The 23,114-nt window shown below is 36.6% G+C and overlaps 2 protein-coding genes and 1 non-coding gene across 4 annotated transcripts in view; all 3 read right to left on the reverse strand.

The window, feature by feature from the left end:
- Positions 1 to 23,114, reverse strand: part of LOC134753738 (chaoptin) — a 75,453-nt gene that overhangs the window by 16,839 nt on the left and 35,500 nt on the right. For both annotated transcript variants that reach the window (XM_063689679.1, XM_063689677.1), the window contains exons 2-10: positions 16,107 to 16,183; positions 7,446 to 7,535; positions 4,415 to 4,619; positions 4,139 to 4,309; positions 3,295 to 3,503; positions 2,723 to 2,877; positions 2,311 to 2,413; positions 1,688 to 1,888; positions 806 to 942 (exon numbers count right to left, since the gene is read on the reverse strand). In XM_063689679.1, the coding sequence (XP_063545749.1) occupies positions 806 to 942; positions 1,688 to 1,888; positions 2,311 to 2,413; positions 2,723 to 2,877; positions 3,295 to 3,503; positions 4,139 to 4,309; positions 4,415 to 4,619; positions 7,446 to 7,535; positions 16,107 to 16,109 (1,274 nt within the window). In that variant the 5' untranslated portion in view covers positions 16,110 to 16,183. The remainder of the gene's footprint in view (positions 1 to 805; positions 943 to 1,687; positions 1,889 to 2,310; positions 2,414 to 2,722; positions 2,878 to 3,294; positions 3,504 to 4,138; positions 4,310 to 4,414; positions 4,620 to 7,445; positions 7,536 to 16,106; positions 16,184 to 23,114) is intronic.
- Positions 15,705 to 15,776, reverse strand: Trnat-ggu (transfer RNA threonine (anticodon GGU)). The gene has a single exon. It is a non-coding gene; the product is annotated as a tRNA-Thr (tRNA).
- Positions 21,961 to 23,113, reverse strand: LOC134755477 (uncharacterized). Its single transcript, XM_063692032.1, has 4 exons — positions 22,840 to 23,113; positions 22,552 to 22,759; positions 22,277 to 22,440; positions 21,961 to 22,182 (listed from the first exon to the last, which is right to left on the reverse strand). The coding sequence occupies exons 1-4, from the start codon at positions 22,978 to 22,980 to the stop codon at positions 21,967 to 21,969; spliced, it is 729 nt and encodes a 242-aa protein (XP_063548102.1). The 5' UTR covers positions 22,981 to 23,113; the 3' UTR covers positions 21,961 to 21,966.

A 23,114-nucleotide genomic window follows, 5' to 3' on the forward strand; every position in this document is an offset into this window, starting at 1 on the left:
CGTTACCTAGGAATATTTAGTTTTGCTTATTATTTTCCTTAATTTTATTTTTATTAACAAGTTTGAGAACAAATCAAATTATTTTTTTAAATATTTTGATTTGTGTTTTTTTAAAGTAGTCACACTACTATATATAAATTAAAAACTGTAATAGCATCTATTAAAGAAAAAGTGACGAAGCCCTCCAGTGGTGAAGGCCGGATTCGAACCGGCGTCTTTAGCTATCGCGGCTAACGCCATGAACCCCTAGGCCACCTCGCCACGGCGGTGCCCGTCCGAATTTCTCGACTATATGCCATCTTAGTAAGACTAGGCGTCTTTGACCAGCTCTAAGGGCAAGCAGTGCGCGCTTGCACCTCCTAAACGAACTCCTTACGGATTTACGTTGTAGCGAGAGAGACTGGTGCTGCCATCTATGAACAAGAGAGTTTATTTTTATTTTTATTTGCCTATGTGTGTGTCCCCCTGCTCGGCAAAGGCCTCCCCTCTCCCTTTCCAATCCTCCCTGTGCTGAGCAAGATCCCGCCAATCCCGCTGGAACGCATCCAAATCGTCCCGCCATCTCTTTCTCGGTCTGCCTCTGCCACGACTACACTGGGGATGCCAGCTAGTGGCTATTTTGGCCCGTCTGTCATCATGCATCCGGCAGACATGTCCAGCTCAGTCCCACTTTAGCCTGGCGGTCTTCACACCAACATCTTCCTTAATACATTAACTAATTTAATGCTTACTTAATCTTACCAAAAATCGCCTCTTGTAACAGGGATTTCTTAGATAACATGACACTACAAAAAAAAATATTTACCTTCTTACGTCCTGTATGCTCATTTCAATAGAAGATGCCCCACTGACATCTAAGTAGAACAACTTGTACTGAAAATTGTTGAAATTCGCTTGCGAAAACTCCGTGGGCGTGTTTGTGGCTATCAAGTTTGTATCCACCTGTAAAGCAAATAATGAAGCGCGTTGATTTGTATGTTCTGCATACTATATTCAGTGATTGTGAGTAGCTTGGTGTGAGTGGAAGTTGTCATCCTGTTTTTTTATTTACATAATTGTAAAACATTGTACTAAAATGATTGTCGCCATACATTCCCAATTTAACGCCAAAAAGTGACAAAAATATCAAAGACGGGTAACAACGTTTAATTTAAATTAAATTAGCAGGCAGTCATGCAATTCTTTATAACAATATTTTATGAAAATCGCGTTTCATTAAGTTCCGTAAAACCACCTAACTATAGTCCAGTATCCCAACTATGGTCCACAATACGGTAATAAAGTATAAATAGCAGTGTACTTTTTGCATTCGTCTGTGTTTTTTCTTTCATTTCTATAAATATCTTGCGATAGAAATACGACATTCGAATAAAAGTCACACCTGAACGAAGATATTCGAGTTCATTTTGGACCATAGTCGGGAGCTTTTGAACTATACTTGTAGTTGGGTGATATTACGGTTTTAAAATGACCTCCGACGTTTCGAGGACGTCATTGTCTCCGTGGTCTCGGAGAAGAGACTGGCTAAAGTTGACATCAACATATTTTAGCTGCGCGAGTTTTTCGAATTACCCGGTTGAAAAACCTAGGTAGTTCTAAAAACAAGCGCAGCTTAGAGATGTTGATGTCAATTTGATTGAATCATAAATAATAACCATTAGTTTATATATTATCATTTATCACCTACCTTGTTTTCTTTTAGGTTCAAGAACCGCAGCGCGTCCAGTTTGTTGAGCATGAACTTGGAGATCATGGTGAGGTTGTTCTCGGCCAGGTCGAGGGTTTGTAGACTGTTCTCCAGCCCCGCAAAGGCGGCCGGGGAAAGCTCCGTGATGCCGCAGTCGCGGAGAGACAGGGTCCGTATCTTTGCGTTGCGGAAAGCGTCTTCCTGTAATATCATGTGTTAAAATTGAGGCAGGTAATTAAATCAAATATAGGAAACTAAAAACAAACCTATTCTAATGTTCTTCATTAAATAGAACATTTGTCAGCTTTCAAAGCTCGAAAATCCAGTGTGGGACCTTGACCTGGTCTGTTCTAGACCTTTCTCTCCAGCGGCTAATTAAAGGTTTTCAGGACCTTCTCAACGCCATCATGGTTGGATGAAGCTTACTGATATAGCGACATCCGTATGGTTTTCTATCCAATAATTTCTGCGGTGTATCCCGGTTGTGTACGTCCAACTCAGTTCTATAGCTCATGTTACACCAGTTTTCTCACTTCGTTACTGCAATGGTACCTACTGCAGATTATAATTGTTTGACTTCTACTACCTACTAAGTGACCTTGAAATATTCCGAATTAACTTACCCTAATGGCATAAATGGGATTTCCATCAAGTGATGTTTGATTCAGAACGTAGAAATTCTGGAATGACCCGGGATTCAGCATCTTGATGATGTTATTGTCTAACCTGAAACATATTAGGAGGATTTTAAAGCCTGACAAGATTCTATTTGACCCTGAGATTGTGTCGCTACAATCAAGTATTTAATGTGAGTACATCATGTATTAGTCAAGTAAAATGTTAGTACCGGTCATGTCTGATCAATTACGCAATCCTCCGTCCTTTATTGATGTAAATAAAAAATATTATGGTATTTAATTTTTTTTGGTTAATCTACCCGTTTGTTAATATTAATTTCCACGATAATACATTTGAGAATCAAGTTTACACCTAGGTATCAAATATTTTTATCGAAAGAATTTGGCAATTAATTACTTTAAGACATCTAAAGAGAGTCTGACGCCGTTAATGTCGTGCAGCGGTGGAACTTGCTTGATCACGTTGTTGGAAAGGTCCAGGACTCTCAGTTGCCGTAGGGGGGACAACTCCTCGTACGGGATATAGCTCAGTTGGTTGTCGCCGAGCAACAGCTGTAATGAGAAATCATATTTTATATTAACGATGAGGTTCATTCAGTCAATAAACGTTTAGTTACATGTCGTGTTTTCATGTACATGGGTATATACTACAGTCATATGGATGTTAAGAGTTACAGCAATCACTGATCGATCTACACATCTCCGTTTTGCAAAAAAAAAAACATTGAGGTACTTCACGTTCACAAAATAAGGTTCATTTTTAAATATGGCAATTGAAAATAGAGGTAATAATTATCGATAACAACTATAACAAGATTGAGCTAATAATACGGTTAAACTCACGTATTTAAGTCACTCGCGCACACAAAGTGCACGATAGCCGTACGCCGCGTATTAGGTACTATACTAGGTATAACAAGAGGTTCGTCTTTAAAAAGTTACGAACACTATGTGTTACGTGTTACTTACCTTATTAAGCCTGCTCATGCCATCTCTAAAGACGCCTGCTTCGATGATCGCTAAGTGGTTTCCTCGAAGATCCAGGGTCTCGAGCATGGGGAGCCCGGCAAACGCGTCCACCGGCAAGTTGGCGATGGAGTTGTCCGCCAACACCAGGGTTTGTAGCGTGTTCTCTAAGCCTCGCCAGTTGTCGCCTGATATGTCTGTGATTTCGTTACCTGGAAAAGTGGAGGAAAATAACATGTTAGTTGGTTATTCTTTTTTAATAGTACGTCGGTGGCACACAAGCATACGACTCGTCTGATGGTAAGCAGTCTCCGTAGCCTAAGGACGCCAGCAACTCCAGAGGTGTTACATGCGCGTTGCCGACCCTAACACTGCACACCCTATCCTATGTACTTACATATTGTAAATAGTTTTAAGACCTCTGTAACCCATATTGACAAATAAATTACCAAATTATCAATCAATCACCCTCGATGAGCTCTGGCAACCTTACTCACTGGAAGGAACACAACACTATAATTTCGTTTCCCATCAAAGTTAATTTATGTTACGTGTTTGCCTTGAACAATCAAATATTAGAAATATGAATGCCATTGATTTAGGATAATCGGAGACGCAAAACATTTCAGCATATGAAATATAAATAAATATTTGACACCATTACTATGTGAAAAAAATTCGAAGTGGAAGAATTGGAAATGGAAGTGGAGTTTTCATTTAGCTTCTCCAAAAAACACAGAGAGCGGCTCAGAACGATGGTCAACATGTTGTACTTTAGTCCCACTGTCTTAAACGGGTTCTGGTTTTACGTTGTAGTAAAGTAACATAACTAAGAGGTTAGACTTACCGGTGAGGTCTAGCAGCCTCAGTTTCTGCAAATACCGCAGGGAGCGACTCGGGACGGCAGTAAGCCCGTCATGTTTGAGCTCCAGTTCCCACAGCGTATTGTCCAGCCCGTAGAACGCCTCCTCTTGGATCGTTTCCAGGGGATTCTGGTTTATCGCCAGTCTATATAGTCCTGCAACGTAATACGTTTGAGTCAGTTATGAATAAAAAAAACTAATAACCTGCCGCAGCTTAAATATAACTACACAATAGTACAAGGATGATTACCCCAACATACCAGTTGTCTGGAAGAAATGCGGCTCAAGATCTCTAATCCTGTTCCCAGTCAGCTGCAACGTGAACACTTTGGAGCTGTTGACGGCGGCGGGCACGCGCAGGACGGGCACGTTCTTGCAAGTCACGATGCCGAGGTCTCCGGCCGGCTTCGAGCACGTGCAGAGCGCTTGGAACAGGCACGGCGGGTGACCGGTGTCCACGTGGAGCTGGAGACATTGTTTGGTAAAGTTTAAAAGGGCGTTCAAAAGTAATGTTTCCTGCTGCGTGGCCGGTTTGTGCCGTAATAATAGTAGATTGTTAACCAAGGGATGGAATGGTGCCTTTCACCCGAGTTAAACACTACATTTCATTTCAGATACCCTCGTATTTGAGTAAAATACACGTGCATTTAAAAAACACGGCTAAGTATGAACTTCAATAGTACCGTAAGGTCGAGGTACTTTAGCCCTCACAAGGTTACTTTGTCCACCCATGAAAACCCATTTATTGAATTAATAAATTCTTAAAAACGACACTAAACTGTTACACAAAAACAGATTAATCTCATAATGTCGTTTTTAAGAATTTATGTATTCAATAAAATAGGTTTTAATGGGTGAACAAAGTAACCTTGGAGGGCTAAAGTACCCCGACCTTACGGTACTTCTTGAGGGTACTTTCAATTAAAAAATTACGTAAAAATATCGTAATTTATAGAATGGGGAGTTAATTATCAAAATGGAAATTGTGCAACAAATCCATTTAAAACCAAAATGTTAATTGCCTATCGTAAAAAAAAATAAAAAACATACTTGGAAAATACAGTTCTCTAGAGCAGAAATGTACCATTTTCTGCGCACTTTTTAGAACAACAACGACCCACTTTCAGAGCATGAGAAATGAAAAACACAATTTGCTTACTTAATAATATGACAGTTCAGGACAAAGAGTAAAATAAGTATGGTTCAGGACTTTCATGCCTCATGACATTTTGACTTTAGTGTCACATGACATAGAAATATTATAGTCCTTGCTAGAATTTAAATAAACAAACAAAAAGAAATTGAAACGAAACAAATATCATATACAAAGGAAAAATTACCAAGGCCTGCAGTGCAGTGAAAATCTTTTCATAAGAAAGTTATTTAATTTGTTCTTAGAGTAAAAACAAATTTGTTGGTTGTAAAGTTCTGTAGGCAGAGCACAGTCATGATTGACGCGACGGTATCTCGCTGCGAGATAGACTAACCGTCTTTTACTAGCTGTATGAATTAAAGGGGGACGGGTAGTCTATGTCGCGGGGAGATACTCTCGCGCCAATCATGTGCTAGCCCGGCTGTTACGAGTTCTTTTCGGCAAGTTGTGTCGGGGTACAATGGGAACTTGAAATACAAAATAAACAAACAAAAACAGATTTGTTGGTTCTAAACAAGTTGTAAAGCTCTGTTACGAGTACTTTTCGGCAAGTTGTGTCGGGGTACAATGGGAACTTGAAATTCAAAATGATTGATTAATGGCTAAGTGATGCAGGATATCTATGGATACAGGTCATGTCTAGTGCGGGGTTCACTGCAATGTGTCTTTGTTAAATATTAATAATTTATTAGAATTATTAGAAATAAAATTAGTTATTGAAAAATGTCATATTAAAGTGTCAAAACGTTTTTTTTTCTTTGTATGGACTTGACAAAATGGTGTTATTTTAAATGAATTATAACCGCTGATTATTACAAAATTATTACGCAGGACATAAAATATGAAACAGCTTTAAAGGACCAAAGAGTCATAATACGATTTTACAAAGTCCATTAGTTTAGAAATACATAAATATTAGAAACTAAAACCCGTTCTGAGCCATGCCGCGTCCAAAGGTCCCCATCACACATCACACTAGCAGCGTTATCGCTGTATGGCGATGTATAAATTACCTTTTACGTTAGATAAATATATTTTTAAAAAAAGTTTCGAAACATCATACAGACTTATTTTGAAATCCTCAGACCTGCCAACTAAAAACTAGTCTGTTGACTGTCACGTTCATAGACATGTCACCTTAGCTAAATCTTTTTCCAGATTTTTCAGATTTTTTGGTTTCATTGTAAAAATGTTTGTACTGTTCTTTGTACACAGAAATGTTTAGATTGTACATGTACAAAAGTGATTGGACATTTTGTGGACTCTATATCTGAAAACACTGCAAGCTGCTATGTATACTACGCGTAGGTAAGTGTAATATTTCTACTAGATGAAACAGCTTGTTCCACGGTTTAACCCCTGAGTGAGGGTTCAAATCTTGTATGTGCTGCTTTTATTCACGTTTTTTGTAGTGATGGCATGTAGGTACTCATAGCCTGATAGCAGTTTACCCTGGTATCGCATAGAAAGGGGTGAAAGCTCTAGCGCGACATTCGAACTTTATAAATCTGTTATTGATGTCTTATTATTAATATCATTATATATTATTTCTCGCAGAGCATATAGCTCGTACAATACTATAAAATACCTACCTATGTATACTGGTGCACGGGCGAGTAATTTCTAAATCATATCAAAATTGACATCAATATAGGCTCTAAGCCTCTTTTAATGGGTTATATAAATCGCATCGCAAGCAATCGCAAGTTGCTCACTCATGATGTGACCTATATTACCTACGACGCGATGGGTCGGGTGCAAGGTCATTTCATTTATTACGGGCGCGGAAGTTTGCGTGAATATTAAACTGTACAGCAGTAATATTTCGCTGCATCAAGGGCCACCACAGTAAAGTGCGAAAGTTATTTATTAAATTAATTTTGTATTGGGTAAGTAGAAACGTCTGGAAACGAACCACACAAAAAAGTAATTAAAACCTGACAACCTCATTTTCATTCCCTAAGAGGTACGAGTAGAATAAATTAATAAATAAATATATATATATATATATACTCAACTATATTTGAATATTATTTTTCAAAGTTTAAGTACGGTTTAGGCTGTGCTATGTCCGTTACTAAAATAACGGAGTGTTTTAGTATAAGCTAAGATTGATAGCTAAGTTAAGTCAGACTTACGTCTAATGCTCTGGATAGCGAGGCCCATATCATCAGCAGGAGTGTGACCACCACTAGGGTGTACCCGAACTTGATGATTGTCATCAAACTCTGCAACAAACAGACATAACATTAGTTTTACTTGGTATATTTTAAAGCATTCACTACCAGCGCGAGCTATTACGCGCTACGCGTGTAGCCGATGTCGTGCTTTTTTTTCAATTTATTTAGGTAAACAAACAGTCACTACAAGGGAAACTTAAATATAGTAGTTTTAACACTATTTACAGTATGTGTGACCAACACCGTTCACCACTTAATAAATACAATTATTTTGATTATTCGGAGCTTATATACCACTGGAGCTTAAGGCTCCGGGAGACATTGACAAAAGAAAATATAAGTATTATTAATACATTATAAATTCACGAAGAAGATAAAAAAAATCCTTAACGCTTACCAGTTAACAGTGCAGTGCATGCAGTATTACGTTATATATATAAAAAAAGGTATAAACTTACGTTTCATATATGTATATAGATATTACATTTAGTTACTATCTCTAAGTACATCTATTACAAGCTTTTTATATACACCAGTACTGCAGTTTTTCATTGCTAACTTAAAATATCAACATAATATAGCTATGGATAATACCTAGTCATCAAACTGCGTAAAAATATTTTCCATAATGTCAATATCCAGAGAGGAACATGGGGACTAGACTACGTTTGTATGGAGAAGCAGTAGGTAGTCCACTTTCCTCTTACTCGTAATGAGTATTGATCACAGAGGTCTGGAATAATAGAAAACTAATAGTTAAAACTGTAGTTGTAAGTATTAATATTACTAGTAACATTTTCATCGAACGCATCAAGGCGTCTACAGATTTTGCAACGAATTGCAAGCGATTTTAGTTAATTTTTATTCAAAAAGTTTGAACACAGGTACTTACATAAAAAAAGTACAAGATAATGCTTACAAACTTATAAAAAATAAACGCCATGCCAGCTGTCAAATTACTGCGGTGGCATGTAACTGTCAGACGCCACTGTAGGACACATAGTACAAGAAATACATTAGAGCAGACACTATAGATACTTGATGACCCAAAAAATGTGACAGAGTGCATGTTATTTTATATATTGTAATTGTATAAACTTATAAAAAATAAACGCTATGCCAGCTGTCAAATTGCTAAGGTGGCATGTAACCGTGAGACGCCACTGTAGGACACATAGTATAATAAAGACATTAAAACAGACACTATAGATACTTGATGACCCAAAAATGTGACGGAGTGTAGCTGTTTGTATATGAGATGAAATTTAGTTTTTAATTTTTCTCATGTAAAATATATTTACACACACAGCTACAGCTACAGAAAGACATGCGATAGCACTCGACTTTTTTTATTTATTTGATAAAAGACGGATATACAGCGTGACAGAGTGGTCAGAAACAAGACAACGATAAAAAAATTCACCCACTTAATGCAAAGCCGAAACACGCATAGCAGATTAAAATATTCATGATCTCAATTTTGCACATTACATCCCTATGCAGAAGTTCACGGAGCACCCATTTGGTCAAGGTCACTGCAACCTGCGCGCGCCTCTGCAAGCACTCTAGTACCCCTACCACGATTCACTGACAGTGTCAACAATGACATATACGCTAACGTCTACGTAATTTACTTTCTTTACATCTCGCTCGCACTAATATGCCAGTACGAGCGAGATGCATAGAAAGTAAGTTACGTTCACGCTAGCGTTTATGTCAGTGCCAAGCTGGGGCCCATTTCTCGAACGGTATTAGACTAATATTATTAGTCCACGAACTGTCAAGTCGCATGGGTTACCATGGCAACACACTTATAATATTAGACTAATACCGTTCGAGAAATGGGCCTCTGGTGGTAGCTGTATAGGTACTTATTCTTGTGTCGTTCGAGCTGCGGAGTTTCAGCCGCCGGGCATATTGACGGTTAAAATTACTAGTAATATATTACAAGATTGAAAGTTGTATTAGGAATACGTATTATGTGATCAAAATAGCATTTTATAAGCTTTCACAGCCATAGCAATCAGAAAAGCACACAAGGCAAGTGCTGATTATTTTTCTCTGCGAATATTTAATAGTTATTTGTTATACAAGGGTGCAAAGTTGTATTTTACCCGCGAGTGTGGAATTGAAACATGAGCAAGCGAAAGTATTCTATAGTTGAACCACGAGCGAAGCGAGTGGTTCTAAAATAGAATCCTGAGCGTAGCGTGTTTCAACACACGAGAAGTAAAATACATTTGCACCCGTGTGTAACACAAAACTTTTCCCCTCACTATAGCGAGGAAAGTGCAACATCCACAGGCGTTAGATCATCTTCATCACTGGAATCACTAATTTTTTTACGATATTATAACAGAAAACACTAGAAATTCTGATTTTTACGTGAGTCGGTGAGAAGAACAGTAAAAATTTTGTTGACAATGTGGACATTTCTGTTCTGACGTATGAAATGTCAACGATGCGTTTTGAAATTGCATCGACTCAACTTGTGCGTTCAGAATTATATTTAACATCATTACAAAAAATCTAACGTTTCTTATGGAATTTTAAGGTTTATCACTTAAAATTATTAAATAAAGCTAAATTTGGTATTTTTTATTAGATTCTCAAACCATTTATTTAATGATAATTAATATCGAACGAACCATTATCATGAGCGTTTTACGTTTTGTTACCTGTCAAGCTACTTAAACACGCTCCATCCAAGGTCAAATTACTTTCCCCACTAGTGGATAAAATGCGTTTTTCCGCGCTTGTTTTAAAGGATAATAGACGGCTTTCCGAGCTAGTGAGGGGAAAAATAATTTAATATGACTAATATAGGTAGGTACTTTGGTACGTATATGCAGAAAAGGGTTATAAGGTTACAAGTATTTACGAATAATTATAATATACATATAAAAAAACACATTAAGTATACTTTTTGTAAAGATTTTTTTACACTCCTGCCTTAGATACAAGGTGTATTTTTTGGATAAACAATATATTATTGATTTGATTTTAACTTTTTATCACTGGTAAAATATTAATTGATTAAGCCCACACCTCATTAATTACAGGGCAAAGTAATTGTTGTATATGACTCATATGAGTTTTCAAATAATAATATTTGGTCCACACAAACATAACATAACACATGTGTTGACATGTCGATAAGCTTAAGATATTTAATACTCGTATATAAGTTCCAAAAAAATCATTGGTACGAGCCGAAGTTTGAACGTTTGAACCAGCGACCTCTAAATTGAAAGTCGCACGCTTACCGCTAGGAAACCAGCGCTTTAAACTAACACATTTAAGTATTCATTGTTTATACTTTAATATTTTAATATTCATAATCATGAGCAAACCATAAGAAATATTTATAGTAGTGTATCAAAATAGTGATCATAAACAGTGTTCGTGTTTGTGTGAGTTTCAATATTAATTCCAACTTTTATTGCAGAATGTAGGTCGTGAAATCTGTTTAAATATTAAATATAAGTTCAGGACAGTGCCGAAATTTATTATAAAACGAATATGGAAAGATAATGAATATTTAATTATGCCACGCCGCTCATTGGGGACTTCGGGGACCTTTTGACGGCCCGATTCTGTGAGGTTGATTTAAATCAACCGCGCTTCTATTTGGGGGTTTCATATCGCTGACTTTAATGAACGGATAATGAGCACGATATCACACGATATGCAAGTTTCCGATATTGGTGAATAGTAGGTACTCGTAAATTCTTATTTATTAACACATTCCCTGCTAGCTGCTGCTACGCGTATAGCCGATAACACGGTCTTTCCGTAGCGGATGAATGAATAATGATAATATGCTGACAAGAATGCTAAGTTTCTAAAAAACCGGACAAGTGCGAGTCGTACTCGCCCACTGAGGGTTCCGTACTTTTTAGTATTTGTTGTTATAGCGGCAACAGAAATACATCATCTGTGAAAATTTCAGCTGTCTAGCTATCACGGTTCATGAGATACAGCCTGGTGACAGACAGACGGACAGACGGACATTGGAATCTTAGTAATAGGGTCCCGTTTTTACCCTTTGGGTACGGAACCCTAAAAAGAGATGTCACCATTTAATACTTTCCAATTTCAACTAAAATAGAACTGAAACGGACATGATAAATACTTAGGCATCATAGCCAAATCACTGATAAAATGTACTGTACTAACTTTTGTTGTATCTAATTTAAAATCAAAACATACTTTCAACTGGTGTAGCAATAAGTACATCAATATATTTCATCTCGGTAGACCTCTACATGAAATGTTAGTCATGAAGTGAATAAATTAGGCAAGGCTCTGAAAAGCTTGCGAAATGAATGGGCAGCCGCCTCCGCCGCGCCGCTTTTTATTAGGCGGCGGATCCATGATCCAACTAACATTTACGGAAGAATTCAAATTAAAATTCTTAATTTTTATAATTATTTTTTTATGAACTTATCATGTAAAATGTTCTAGTCAATAAGTAAAATAACACAGGATTTATTTAAAGTAATAAAAACGACTTTAAATCACGGGGCTTGTGTGGAAATAATAAGTGCCTATGCACAATGTGAAAAGGGTAATAAAATGTTATTCGGGACTAAGTTTAACCTTTAAACTTGCACATACTTACAATTAGTATGTTTATAGGGTATCTATTATCTAGGATGTTCATATAAATTAAGTTATCTGACATTGAAGTACTCAAAACAAACATTTTTGCTAGCGCTTCATTTCAGTAGGTTTTGCTTGTAAAAGGAACAATCATTGGATGCTCCATCCATTCTCACAAGTTTTGCGTTTAAAATATTCATAGGATTCTATAGCATACCCTACACTCTCCTTTATAAGTCTGCCGTAATGTGCAGTTTTCGTTTTTGTTGTATTTTGTTAGGTTTCAAAAAGGACCTGAGCCGTGCCTGCGTTATCAATGTTTCAGCAGCCGACCTAACTGCAGCGCAGCTGTGCCCGTCCAGTCTCGAGACACTTGCTTTAATTTTTAATCCTGTGTACAGATCATATAAATGCAATGTTGCTTAATTGTTTATTTAAAATATTATTATATTATGGACGATTTTAGCTCTTTACATTTTCCTCAAAACATAGACCAATGAAAAAGTAAATAAATTGTGTGACGCTGATGATACTATCGTTTAGACGTTTCTCTAATTTCGCCGTTGTCTCAAGTATGTCCAATAGTTTATTGGTACAAACTATTTACCTACTTGCCGACAATGATAACAGAGGTTATTGTCTATTCTCAGAGTAGGGGAAGTCCCGTAACCACGGACGGCATATAGTGCCGGACACACGTAATATCTCGGCAACTAGCAACACGAGCAATTTGAGGATAAGTAAAAGTGCATGGCGCGGAGGACGTACCATGGACGTGCACGGCACGCGCATTGCTTGTGACGCACGCAGCGACTGTGGGAGCTCTCTTTTAGTGTTTTTATAGGGAAAGCGCTGCGTCGCATAAGTTTCGGGTGAGTGTTTGGGCTTATTTGTTCTGTTTACCTGGATGTGTTTATTTTTAATAAACTCACTGTTTACTTATATTTCGTAGTCTATAAAAGTTTTTTTTACATAATTCAAATAGTTGAGGTACACAATAAATAATTGTAATGATTTCCTATCCCTCAGTACCGGACATAGTAGTAGTCCCGTAATACCGGACAGTGAATATGTTTTTTTTCGGTTGTATTTTGTTTCTGATAGAAGAACTTAAGAAAGTAAAAATGGAAGAAAAGAAAAAAAAGTTCGGAAAAGAAGTGACAATTTGACATAGGTATAATGATTTGCATGGTAGTTTTTAAATATCTGAATAATTATTTTGCATGCCAGATGTCGGTAAATTGTGTGAACCTGTAAATATCTTTTAATTACTTCTACGATGTACCACTTTTAATGCAAAATGAAGACAACAATTGATTGATTGATATATCGAGGAAATCAAGCTAACGATTTAAAAGTTAAAAAAAAGGTGAAGCCGAACGGAAACTATTTAAATAAACAAGCGAAGAGCGAAGTTAAAAAGAGAGAGAGGGTTCCATACTTTTTAGTATTTGTTGTTATAGCTGCAACATGTGAAAATTTCAACTGTCTAGCTATCACGGTTCATGAGATACAGTCTCAGTAATAGGGTCCGTGTTTACCCTTTGGGTACGGAACCCTAAACAGGAGGAAAAACAGCAAACATTGGTTAATGCAGCCCGTAGTATATTTAGACCATGACGAAGACTGGATACAGTGCTCCAGTTGCCATGGGTGGGCGCAGGATGCCTGTGCTTGATATTCCAGAAAGTTCAGAAGATTATAATTGTGATCGTAGTAAAAAAAAATTAAACCGTCCGGTGCTAGGGGTTCAAAATGTAGTCCGTCCTGTACTAGGTGCCTCTTGCATAGTACGAGTTTTATTTCATTAGTTTACTTTTCGTTTTTGAATTAGTTTATGTGGAAGTTGCATTTGTGTTATTTTATTTTGATTCTAGTTTGTTGACTAAAGTAATTCATAAATAAAGATATATTATATTTTATCAAATACTTTTTTATTTTCTTCAAAAAGGCTTAGGTGTCCGCCACTCGGGGATTTCCCCCTACCTATGTATGATTTGTGTAAAGTAACTAATAAGCAGAATTTCGAAAATCGGACTTTACATTAGGCTCTTTGTAAATTTGTGAGCATTATTAAAATCAGTCAAGTTCTACAAGGTGAAGTGGTTAAAGTTATCTTTGCTTCTAGCTGTTTAACGTTTTCATCGTATGACGTGAGTTTCTACCAGAAATGGATTCTCATTGTAGCCGTACACCATAATAACAAGAAAAGCGTCTCCCGAACGTTTCCAGTTCTCCTCATTTTAAACTTTTAATTATTAGAATTTTCCCTAAAAAAACACTCATCATTTTAATTTTACACAAATTTAGCTTATGATTTATAATTGCGGTTTTATCGAAGCTTTGTGCTGTCTACAGAATAATCTGTATTGGGTATAATCTTAAGACATTAAATACCTGATCTTATATGACTTGAGTGAACTGTTAATGAATCATGCGTTTACTTTATGAACATTGAATACTTATTTCATTGAAACAAGTACCTATATAAAACCGCATGATCAGATCAACAATGATGGCCTCGCATAATGCTCATGTTTGCCTCAACTGGCTGGAAAATTGGCCGAATAACAAAACCCGAGTGAATTAACACTAAAGTAAGTACAATGCGACGACGACCCTAGTGCTAACAGTTCAAAATCAAACCCGCTAAAAACTAGACCTTAAAATGAGACTGCGTTCAATCCGGTTATATTTGAGTGTATTGCGGTCGAGAAGACATATTTTCACCCTCGGGATGCTGTGAAATTTCAACATTATTGAATTGTGTTCGGTGCGAAATATATCAACAGAATTTGGATTGATATAGAAAATGTGACTATAATATATATTTACTATTCGTAATCATACATCCAGAAAACAAATAACTTTTTTTACATACCCACAGTTAAATAACACGGAAATCACACAGGTTATTTTATGCTTTCAGCTTTATTGTACAGTCAGCGTCAAATAGATAGTAACGGCCAAAGTGACTAAATATAGCGGAACACTTTTTTGGGGTAGGTAACAAAGGCGTTTCGATATTTTTTGCCCACTGACTGTCACTATCTATTTGATGCTGATTGTACCGAAGTAACAACTGTGTCCATACAATTTTAACACCCTTTAATACCAACCGCTCCAATAACTACTAGTTTATATTATTATGTAGAAGACATTGTAGACTTCCATTTAGGTATACGAAACAATTCTCTCATTACCACCGTGTATCTGTCTACTATTATGTTTGTAAGTGGTACACTAATTGTGTATTCAGAACGCTTTATATGATTGTCACGAATTATTAATACGTTATTATACGACGCCATATGAAATAGAATACGAAAATCTGTGTTTAATATTGTGTAGCTGGTAGCTGGGCTTGGATTAATAACAAGTGAATATATTATTTTACTCTTATAAACAAGTTCTTTATATGATTCAGGGCAGAACCTTTTTTTCATTTTTTGCACTGTAACATGATAGGTACAATACAACTAGGGAACAAATCAAATTATTTTATGAAATATTTTGATTTGTGTTTTTTAAGTAGTCACACTACTATATATATTTAAATTATAAACTGAAATACATATCATACACTAAAGAAAAAGTGACCAACTCCATCGGTGGCTGAGGCGGGAATCGAACCCGCGTCTTCAGCTTACCCGGCTAACGTCCTGACCACTTGACCATCCAGCCACGTAGCCGGCACATTTTTGCAGTTTATAACCTACAATGCAATTTGTTTTTGTTTTCTTCTCTAGAAAAAAGCATTATTAGAATACGGAAAGCCTACCGCGAAACACGAAATTCGAAATTTCGTTCAAGCTATAGAGGCAGATAACGAATGATCGTTTTTCGTGTTTCGCGGTAGGCCTTCAGAATTATTTTGAGCAATCAATGTACCTACAATAAAATTAAGCTTCAGCCACCAATGACTCATCGATAACTAGAGTAAGAGTGAGCTATAAACAGATGAATTACGACTCGCACCTATTTCTCTCATCTTACCATTACTATAGCACTCACCATGATTCGCGAAGTAAGTGCACTCCTCCATAAACCGCTACATTCGGGTCACACGTTCACTTCAATGCGACTGGCCACTGCGGACAAAACAAATGTACCGATAAGTTTTTTTATGATAAAAGAGGCAAACGAGCAGACGGATCACCTCAGCAATTACCGCCGGCCCATGGACACCCGCAACACCAGAGGGGTTGTAAGTGCGTTGCCGGCCTTTAAGATTTTTGAAGGTTTGAATGTCGTATCGATTCGGAAATACCGCAGGCGACAGTTCATTCCACAGTTTAGCTGTGCGAGGCAGGAAGTTTCTGGAGAAACGCACAGCTGAGGACTGCCAACCATCTAAGTGGTTAAAAACATGTATTAAATCAACACTATGTTTATCACAAGATATCGTTGTCGGTGGTCCGTAAAGCGGGGTCATAACGTGCATTCGCAAAAAAAAAATCAGTGCTAGGTATTTACAGTGTTCAAAAAGATCTCAACGTTAACGTAATGCACTCAGACACATTCATAGATCGAGATCTTGAGAGTAAGTCGCGTTGAGATATTTGTGAGCACCTTGTTGGCATGTCCATGTGACGACTGTACGAGGTAAAAAAATTACAATGCTAACTGTGACCCTATTACGATGTTCATATAGTACGTGTACACGCAAAGCCATGAACCCGTTACGTATGGGCTGATCTAACTTCTTCTTCCTCGCGTTGTCCCGGCATTTTTGCCACGGCTCCATGGGAGCCTGGGGTCTGCTTGGCAACTAATCCCAAGAATTGGCGTAGGCACTAGTTTTTACGAAAGCGACTGCCATCTGACCGTCCAACCCAGAGGGGAAACTAGGCCTTGTCGGGATTAGTCCGGTTTCCTCACGATGTTTTCCTTCACCGAAAAGCGACTGGTAAATATCAAATTATATTTCATACATAAGTTCCGAAAAACTCATTGGTACGAGCCGGGGTTTGAACCCGCGACCTCCGGATTGCAAGTCGCACGCTCTTACCGCTAGGCCACCAGCGCTCTTGGGCTGATCTAACTTAACGTAATTAAATGCGACTAGCGCCAATTGATGTAAAGCCGGTAGCCAGGAAATACGGCCAATTTCCGATTTACCTAGACTTCGTACCAAATTAATAGTATTGTTGGATTGAATTTTATGATTATACGTTTTTTAAGTGAAAATTATAATAATTGAAATAACAGTTCAAAGGATCCTCGCAAGCAGTCAGGCCCGACAAGATCAGATCAGAGTGGATTAGGAATATTATACAGTATATATTTTAGGAATATTCTTCTTACCCGTCATTTACCAAATGTCATTAAAAATCAAAACCACGATAATTTAAGTAAAAAATATTTGTTATCGTATTTTTGGGCCACCCTCTATTTTATACTTTCATAGCCCACAGATATTTTTCATAGTTCATCACGCTCCTTCTATAGCGTTTGTTACGTACTAACGAGGTCCGCTTTCCTATTTTTCTCCTGGACGTCATCATCTAAACCACAGGCGTTCAGATCTTCATTGGCGATGACATTACGCCTTATATATGTACAGAACGGGAATATGTATTGCATCACAGCACCATGCCCTTAATCTGTAAAAGTGACATTTTTAAATATATAGACGAAATGCCTATTGTAGTGGAAGCTATTGTTTTTATTCAGTAATTTTCGGCTGCATAAAGAGACCGAGCTAAAGTACACAGGCACTAGATCTTACGAAAGCGCCGTCTGCCATCCGACTTTTATATAAACTTCTATGTAAAAAATGTTTTTTTTTTTTTTATATACTGGTACAAAAATTAAGTACATGACTAACAAAACTACGAGTAACATAGAGCAGGCGATTGTTTAGTTAGAGCAAAGATAGATATAACTCCGTAATAGATTGATACAGTCTAAGGAAAAAACGTGCCTCGAAAATCAAGAAAATTTGATTCTCGTTCAGAGGGCGCTACTAGTTTTGGCCTACAGTCGTATAGATGGCGTTGACGGTTTCGTTTGTTATTTAACAATTTTAACGCATATCAGTGAAAGAACATGGGTCAAAATCATAAAAATAATTAATGCGAATAAAAAATCATTTATCTATATTTAAATACATTCTATCGTATTTTTATAAATCTTCATTTTTAGTTTTAAAGTGTGTCGACAGATGGCAGTGAATTTACTGGGGTTACAAAATTTACTATGACAGTACCGCTCTAGTATAAGTTACTCTATGGTTAGAGCAATGTGACAGTACAAATTTTCTAGGCAACAAAATTACGTGCCTCAGCAAATATATCAAACCTTGTGCACATAACATATCTATATTCTGTATTGGGTGTTTTTGTGTCGGTATACTGAGTAAATTAGAGTACCGCCACGACACGAATGTATTATATTAGAAAGTTAACAAAATCCAACAAGTTTTAAATTTAATTTGTCAAAATTTAAATTATTATATTTCCTACTTATCTACTAATTTTTATTGTAGGCTATGTTTGGTTGCTTAGTGTGGCAGGGCACTAAACAAATTATGTTTCACCAAACGAGTTAATTCATATTTTATCCGCAAAGCAATTTGGTGAAAATTTTGAACTGTTGCATCATGTTGGCTGGTAGAATTGACTTTTATGACAATTGTGATGATTTTGATATTTATGATAAATATTTAATAGCGTTCATTGGGATTTGATCTGTAATGTTTTACAGTTCGTATTTTCCTCGCGTTCGTGTGGTGAAAAATTTTGGGTTTCACCTCGCGACGTTCAAGATTCCAGTTTTCGAATTACTCGCTACACTCGTGGTTCAATTTAGGAATCTTTCGCTTGCCGGGATATCAATATTTAGCACGACGGGTTACACAACAACCTTGCCCCCTTTGAAAAAACAAATGCCTTCTAACTTATCCCTCACAGGTTCACCGCTGCGCTAGCGCAAGCAAATGCCTTTTAAAAACGTGTAATGTTGGAATGGTAATTGCTCTAAAATAGAACTAGGCGCTACAATATACAGAGGAATGTGCTTCCATTTATACCTAGATATTGCACGAAGGTTATGGTACTTATTGATTACTAGGCCTTATCACAAAGATTTAACAGCTAGCTTTGAATGAATGGTTGTTTAGACATACTAGATGCTGTGTTCAGTGATATAATATAGTTACTATGAGGAAAATCCAACCGGTTTCCAATCAATTGCAGTTTCAATTTTTCTAACACGACTACAATAAACGACTTGAATGAAGATTGTTGAACATCCTTAAGTTATTTTTTGTAGGATAACAAAACAACTCTGTTTGGAAACTTGTTACGTGGCTTAATTACTTGCTAGTCATTCCTCACTCACACCTTTACCTATAGAGCTTAATTGACTTTAAAATATATTTGGTAGTTCTTGAGTATTGACCAGTAGATATTAACCAATTTCACATGCCAATTTACATTATATGGGTGATACAGTGACAATGTGCCTAAAGGTTGTTGTTAGAAATCGTCTGGCTGTCTTGAGATTGAGAGATATACGGCGCGATTCGGAAAATGAATTAGAGATTCACTAGATTTGAAATAGTAAAGATATGTGACGTCCCACTGGTTAAGGTACCTTATGGCGGTTGGAGCTTACGCTATTATTAACGCCGCTGCAATTAATATTGGATGGCGCTTACGTCGCATAGCGCCGTAATAATTTGCGACGCTATGCGCCGTAAGCGCCAGCCGCCATAAGGTACATTTTGCCGTGAAATGTCACATAACTTTACTATTTCATATCTAGTGAATCTCTAATTTATTTTTCGAATCGCGCCGATAATTATTTTTGTGACCTTATTTTTTAAGTAAGAAAAACTCCTAACCGCACAAATTACAATGTAGCGTGTTACCACCCTGTTGGCAATTACCGACAGGGCTCAAGGTTGAAACCAAGTAAACCCATTGCGGAAAGAAAATTTCCAACTGTTGGTATCAGTTGCTTTTATATAGCTAGCTGGTACCTGGGTTAATCAACTTTTTCTTGTCACCCGTTACCATGATTACGGTTTCCTGGGTCACTTAAAACCTGATTTTAAGGCGAGTTAGTATAGAACATAAGATCTTCGAAACGCAACATATTATAAGTATTATAGCCGTCTGCATTAAAAGTTCAGTGACTACACTTCGAACAGAGAGGGTTGCAATAGTTCTAAGATGATCCGTTTAGAAGAAATCTTTAAGGTGGTTCGACTAGGTTACTCAAAGCTTAAACCCCGCTAGATGGCCCCACTTTCGCAAATTTTTAGGTTTTATTTTTTTGTGGAATAGTGTTGGTATCTGTATACTTAAAAGTATGTTTAGCGCAATCTTTACATAAATATTAAACTATTATAATAAACATTGAATACTTCATTAGTGCAAAAAACACTTTTAAAGTCGACAGAGTGTTTCTGTCATGCTATTTCCTACTATTACTCACACATGCAAACAGTGTTTCCGTGATCCTTGTAGTAGAAGATTTCACGGAGCGTAAGTATACTGTAATGGCGTTGCAGTATGTTCGTGGAAATACGTGCAAGAGGATTCGGGTTCAAGACTGGGACGAGTAGGTACTTTTTTTTGTTTTTAGTTGTCCTTTTTGTGTTATCTTTCTTATACTTTTAAACGAGCAATTCTTGTATACCCATACTAACATTATAAATAAATAAATCCTACAATCCCTACTAATATTATAAATGCAAAAGTGCGTCTGTCTGTCTGTCTGTTACCTCTTCACGCTGACCCGATTTAGTTGAAATTTGGTATAGTGATAGTTTGAGTCCCGGGGACGGACATAGGATAGTTTTTATCCCAGAAATCATCCTTTAAGGGTGTGAAAAGGGGGTAATAGTTTGTTCTACCAGTAAAGCAATCCCTTCCTGCCTAGCCTCTTATAAAATAGGAATTGTAAAATAAAATTACAACATGTTTTAAATCTTTTTATTTTGAATTCCAGTACAGTGACTTACAACATTTGCATGGCCTTCTAATTATAACAATTATATAAAATAGTTATTTGTGCAACAAGAGAGGAAAGTGGTTTTTCTTGCGAGTGTTTTTTTTAATCCTAAGAAAGAGAAAAACTCTATAATTGAATCACGAGCGAAGCGAGTGATTCTAAGTTAGAATCTTGAGAGTAGCGAGGGACTCAAAAACACGAGATGTAAAATAACTTTGCTCTCGTGTTGCACATATAATTTTTCACCTCAGTAGTGAGAACATATTAAAGGTTAAAATGTATTTCGAATTACACAGAATAATACAGAGAAAAAAAAGTAATAGGAGTATGAAGTGTCAGTTCATGGCCTTCACTAAATTAAAAAGCTACTTTGTTTCACTCCCTGGAGTGAGGAAAGTCGCACTTTCGTCATTAGGCTTGTTTGAGCTGCTGAGGTGAAAAGGGATATTTATCATGTAAGTATATTTATATTATTGATTTGCCGATATTTTGAATTTTATAACTAAATCTAGTTAAATATATAGAAAATTAGCAATTTATCACAATAAATTGGAAACTTAAAAAATATATGGGAATAATAAAAAAAAACTTAACTTTTTTAAACTTTCAAATAGGAAAAAAATAACGGTACCATTCGATTCCTTACATTTTATAAAAAAAATTGTAAAGCAACAATATGTACATAAACGCAACATTTCACCGACAAAATAGCAAATTCCTTGTTTTCCATACATCGAAACGGCGTGACGTCACGATGTGTTGCCATTTTTTTAGAGCGTTTCGTCAGTAAAGTGCGGGTGCCAGACTTTGACCATCATTTGTGACTTTTGTATTGCGACCCATACAGACATTAGATCCTCAAAACAAACCTGATCAACAGATACTATTTAAAAAAAATTCAACTATCCAATTATTCTAGATCAATACTTTTAGCTCCCTTAGGTATTCGCCTAAGTACGATCTCTGGCAAAATAGAGTTTTTATAAAAGTGAACTAGCTTCTGGATCATATTTTTTATGAATTGGTCATTTTTGTAGACTTCGATCACAGTTATTGGTGTAGACGGATTTACATAACAAATGAAATAACATTTTTTCATATTTGTGACGCGTAGTTGTCCCTGTACCTAAAAGAAAAATAATATCATGATATCATCTCTAATGTTATAGGAAGTAATTGATGCAACTATATGGATTCTAATAAAGTTATTATTTAATTACCTGGTAGTAATAATTGTGCTTTTCATTCATGGACAAAAGTCCTTTATTTTCAATCACAGGAAAGTTTTTATTTTCTTTTACTGCAGTAAGGATGCTCTGATTTCTTCTGGCCAATGAAGGAAAACATTTTATTTCTAAGATGGCCTCTTCATTTTGCACAATACCTAAAAAAACCTAGAGTTAGTGACACATTGACTATTCGGCATCCAAAACAGTAATACATAATTACATATAGGTATATAAGATATAGGTATTGTCACTGCTTATTATCCTACCATCAGGGCTGGCGCCCAGAAAACCAAATTCAGCATCAATGTATATTCCAGCTTGACGAACTGTCTTTTTGTAATTTTCTATAAAGTACGTCCTCGCCACAGATTCGTTTTGTTGTCCATAAAGCATGTCTTTTGTCAAAATGTTGCTTTTGTAAAGCACTTGTTTGACATGGTTGTGAGACGGCGTAGTTTTTCTTCGCTTACATATCTAAAACAAAACAAATATGACAAAGGGTCTAGGAGATCATCATCATCAAGTACCTTCATAAAAATGACAAAGGCACTAACCAATCCAAATTGACTTGCTGTCAACCTGTCACTCCTATACATATTGTACAGATCATTTTCATGTTGACCTATAGTGCTTTCTTCTATAGCCTTGATTTCGTCAGCAGTTTTGTTGAATTCAGGCAACTTATCAGCACACATTTTTTTTAGGTCATCATGATTTACTGGGTCTGCTGTGTCTTGAGCTTCAGGACCATAATTTTTATCGGGCTGAGGTGGCTTGGCATGAAAAAGTCGCCTGCGTTTGTAGAGTTTCCTCCGCGCCTTAGTCCTTT

The sequence above is a fragment of the Cydia strobilella genome, chromosome 2, assembly GCF_947568885.1.
Source record: "Cydia strobilella chromosome 2, ilCydStro3.1, whole genome shotgun sequence".
In the NCBI taxonomy this organism is placed as follows: Eukaryota; Metazoa; Arthropoda; class Insecta; order Lepidoptera; family Tortricidae; genus Cydia; species Cydia strobilella.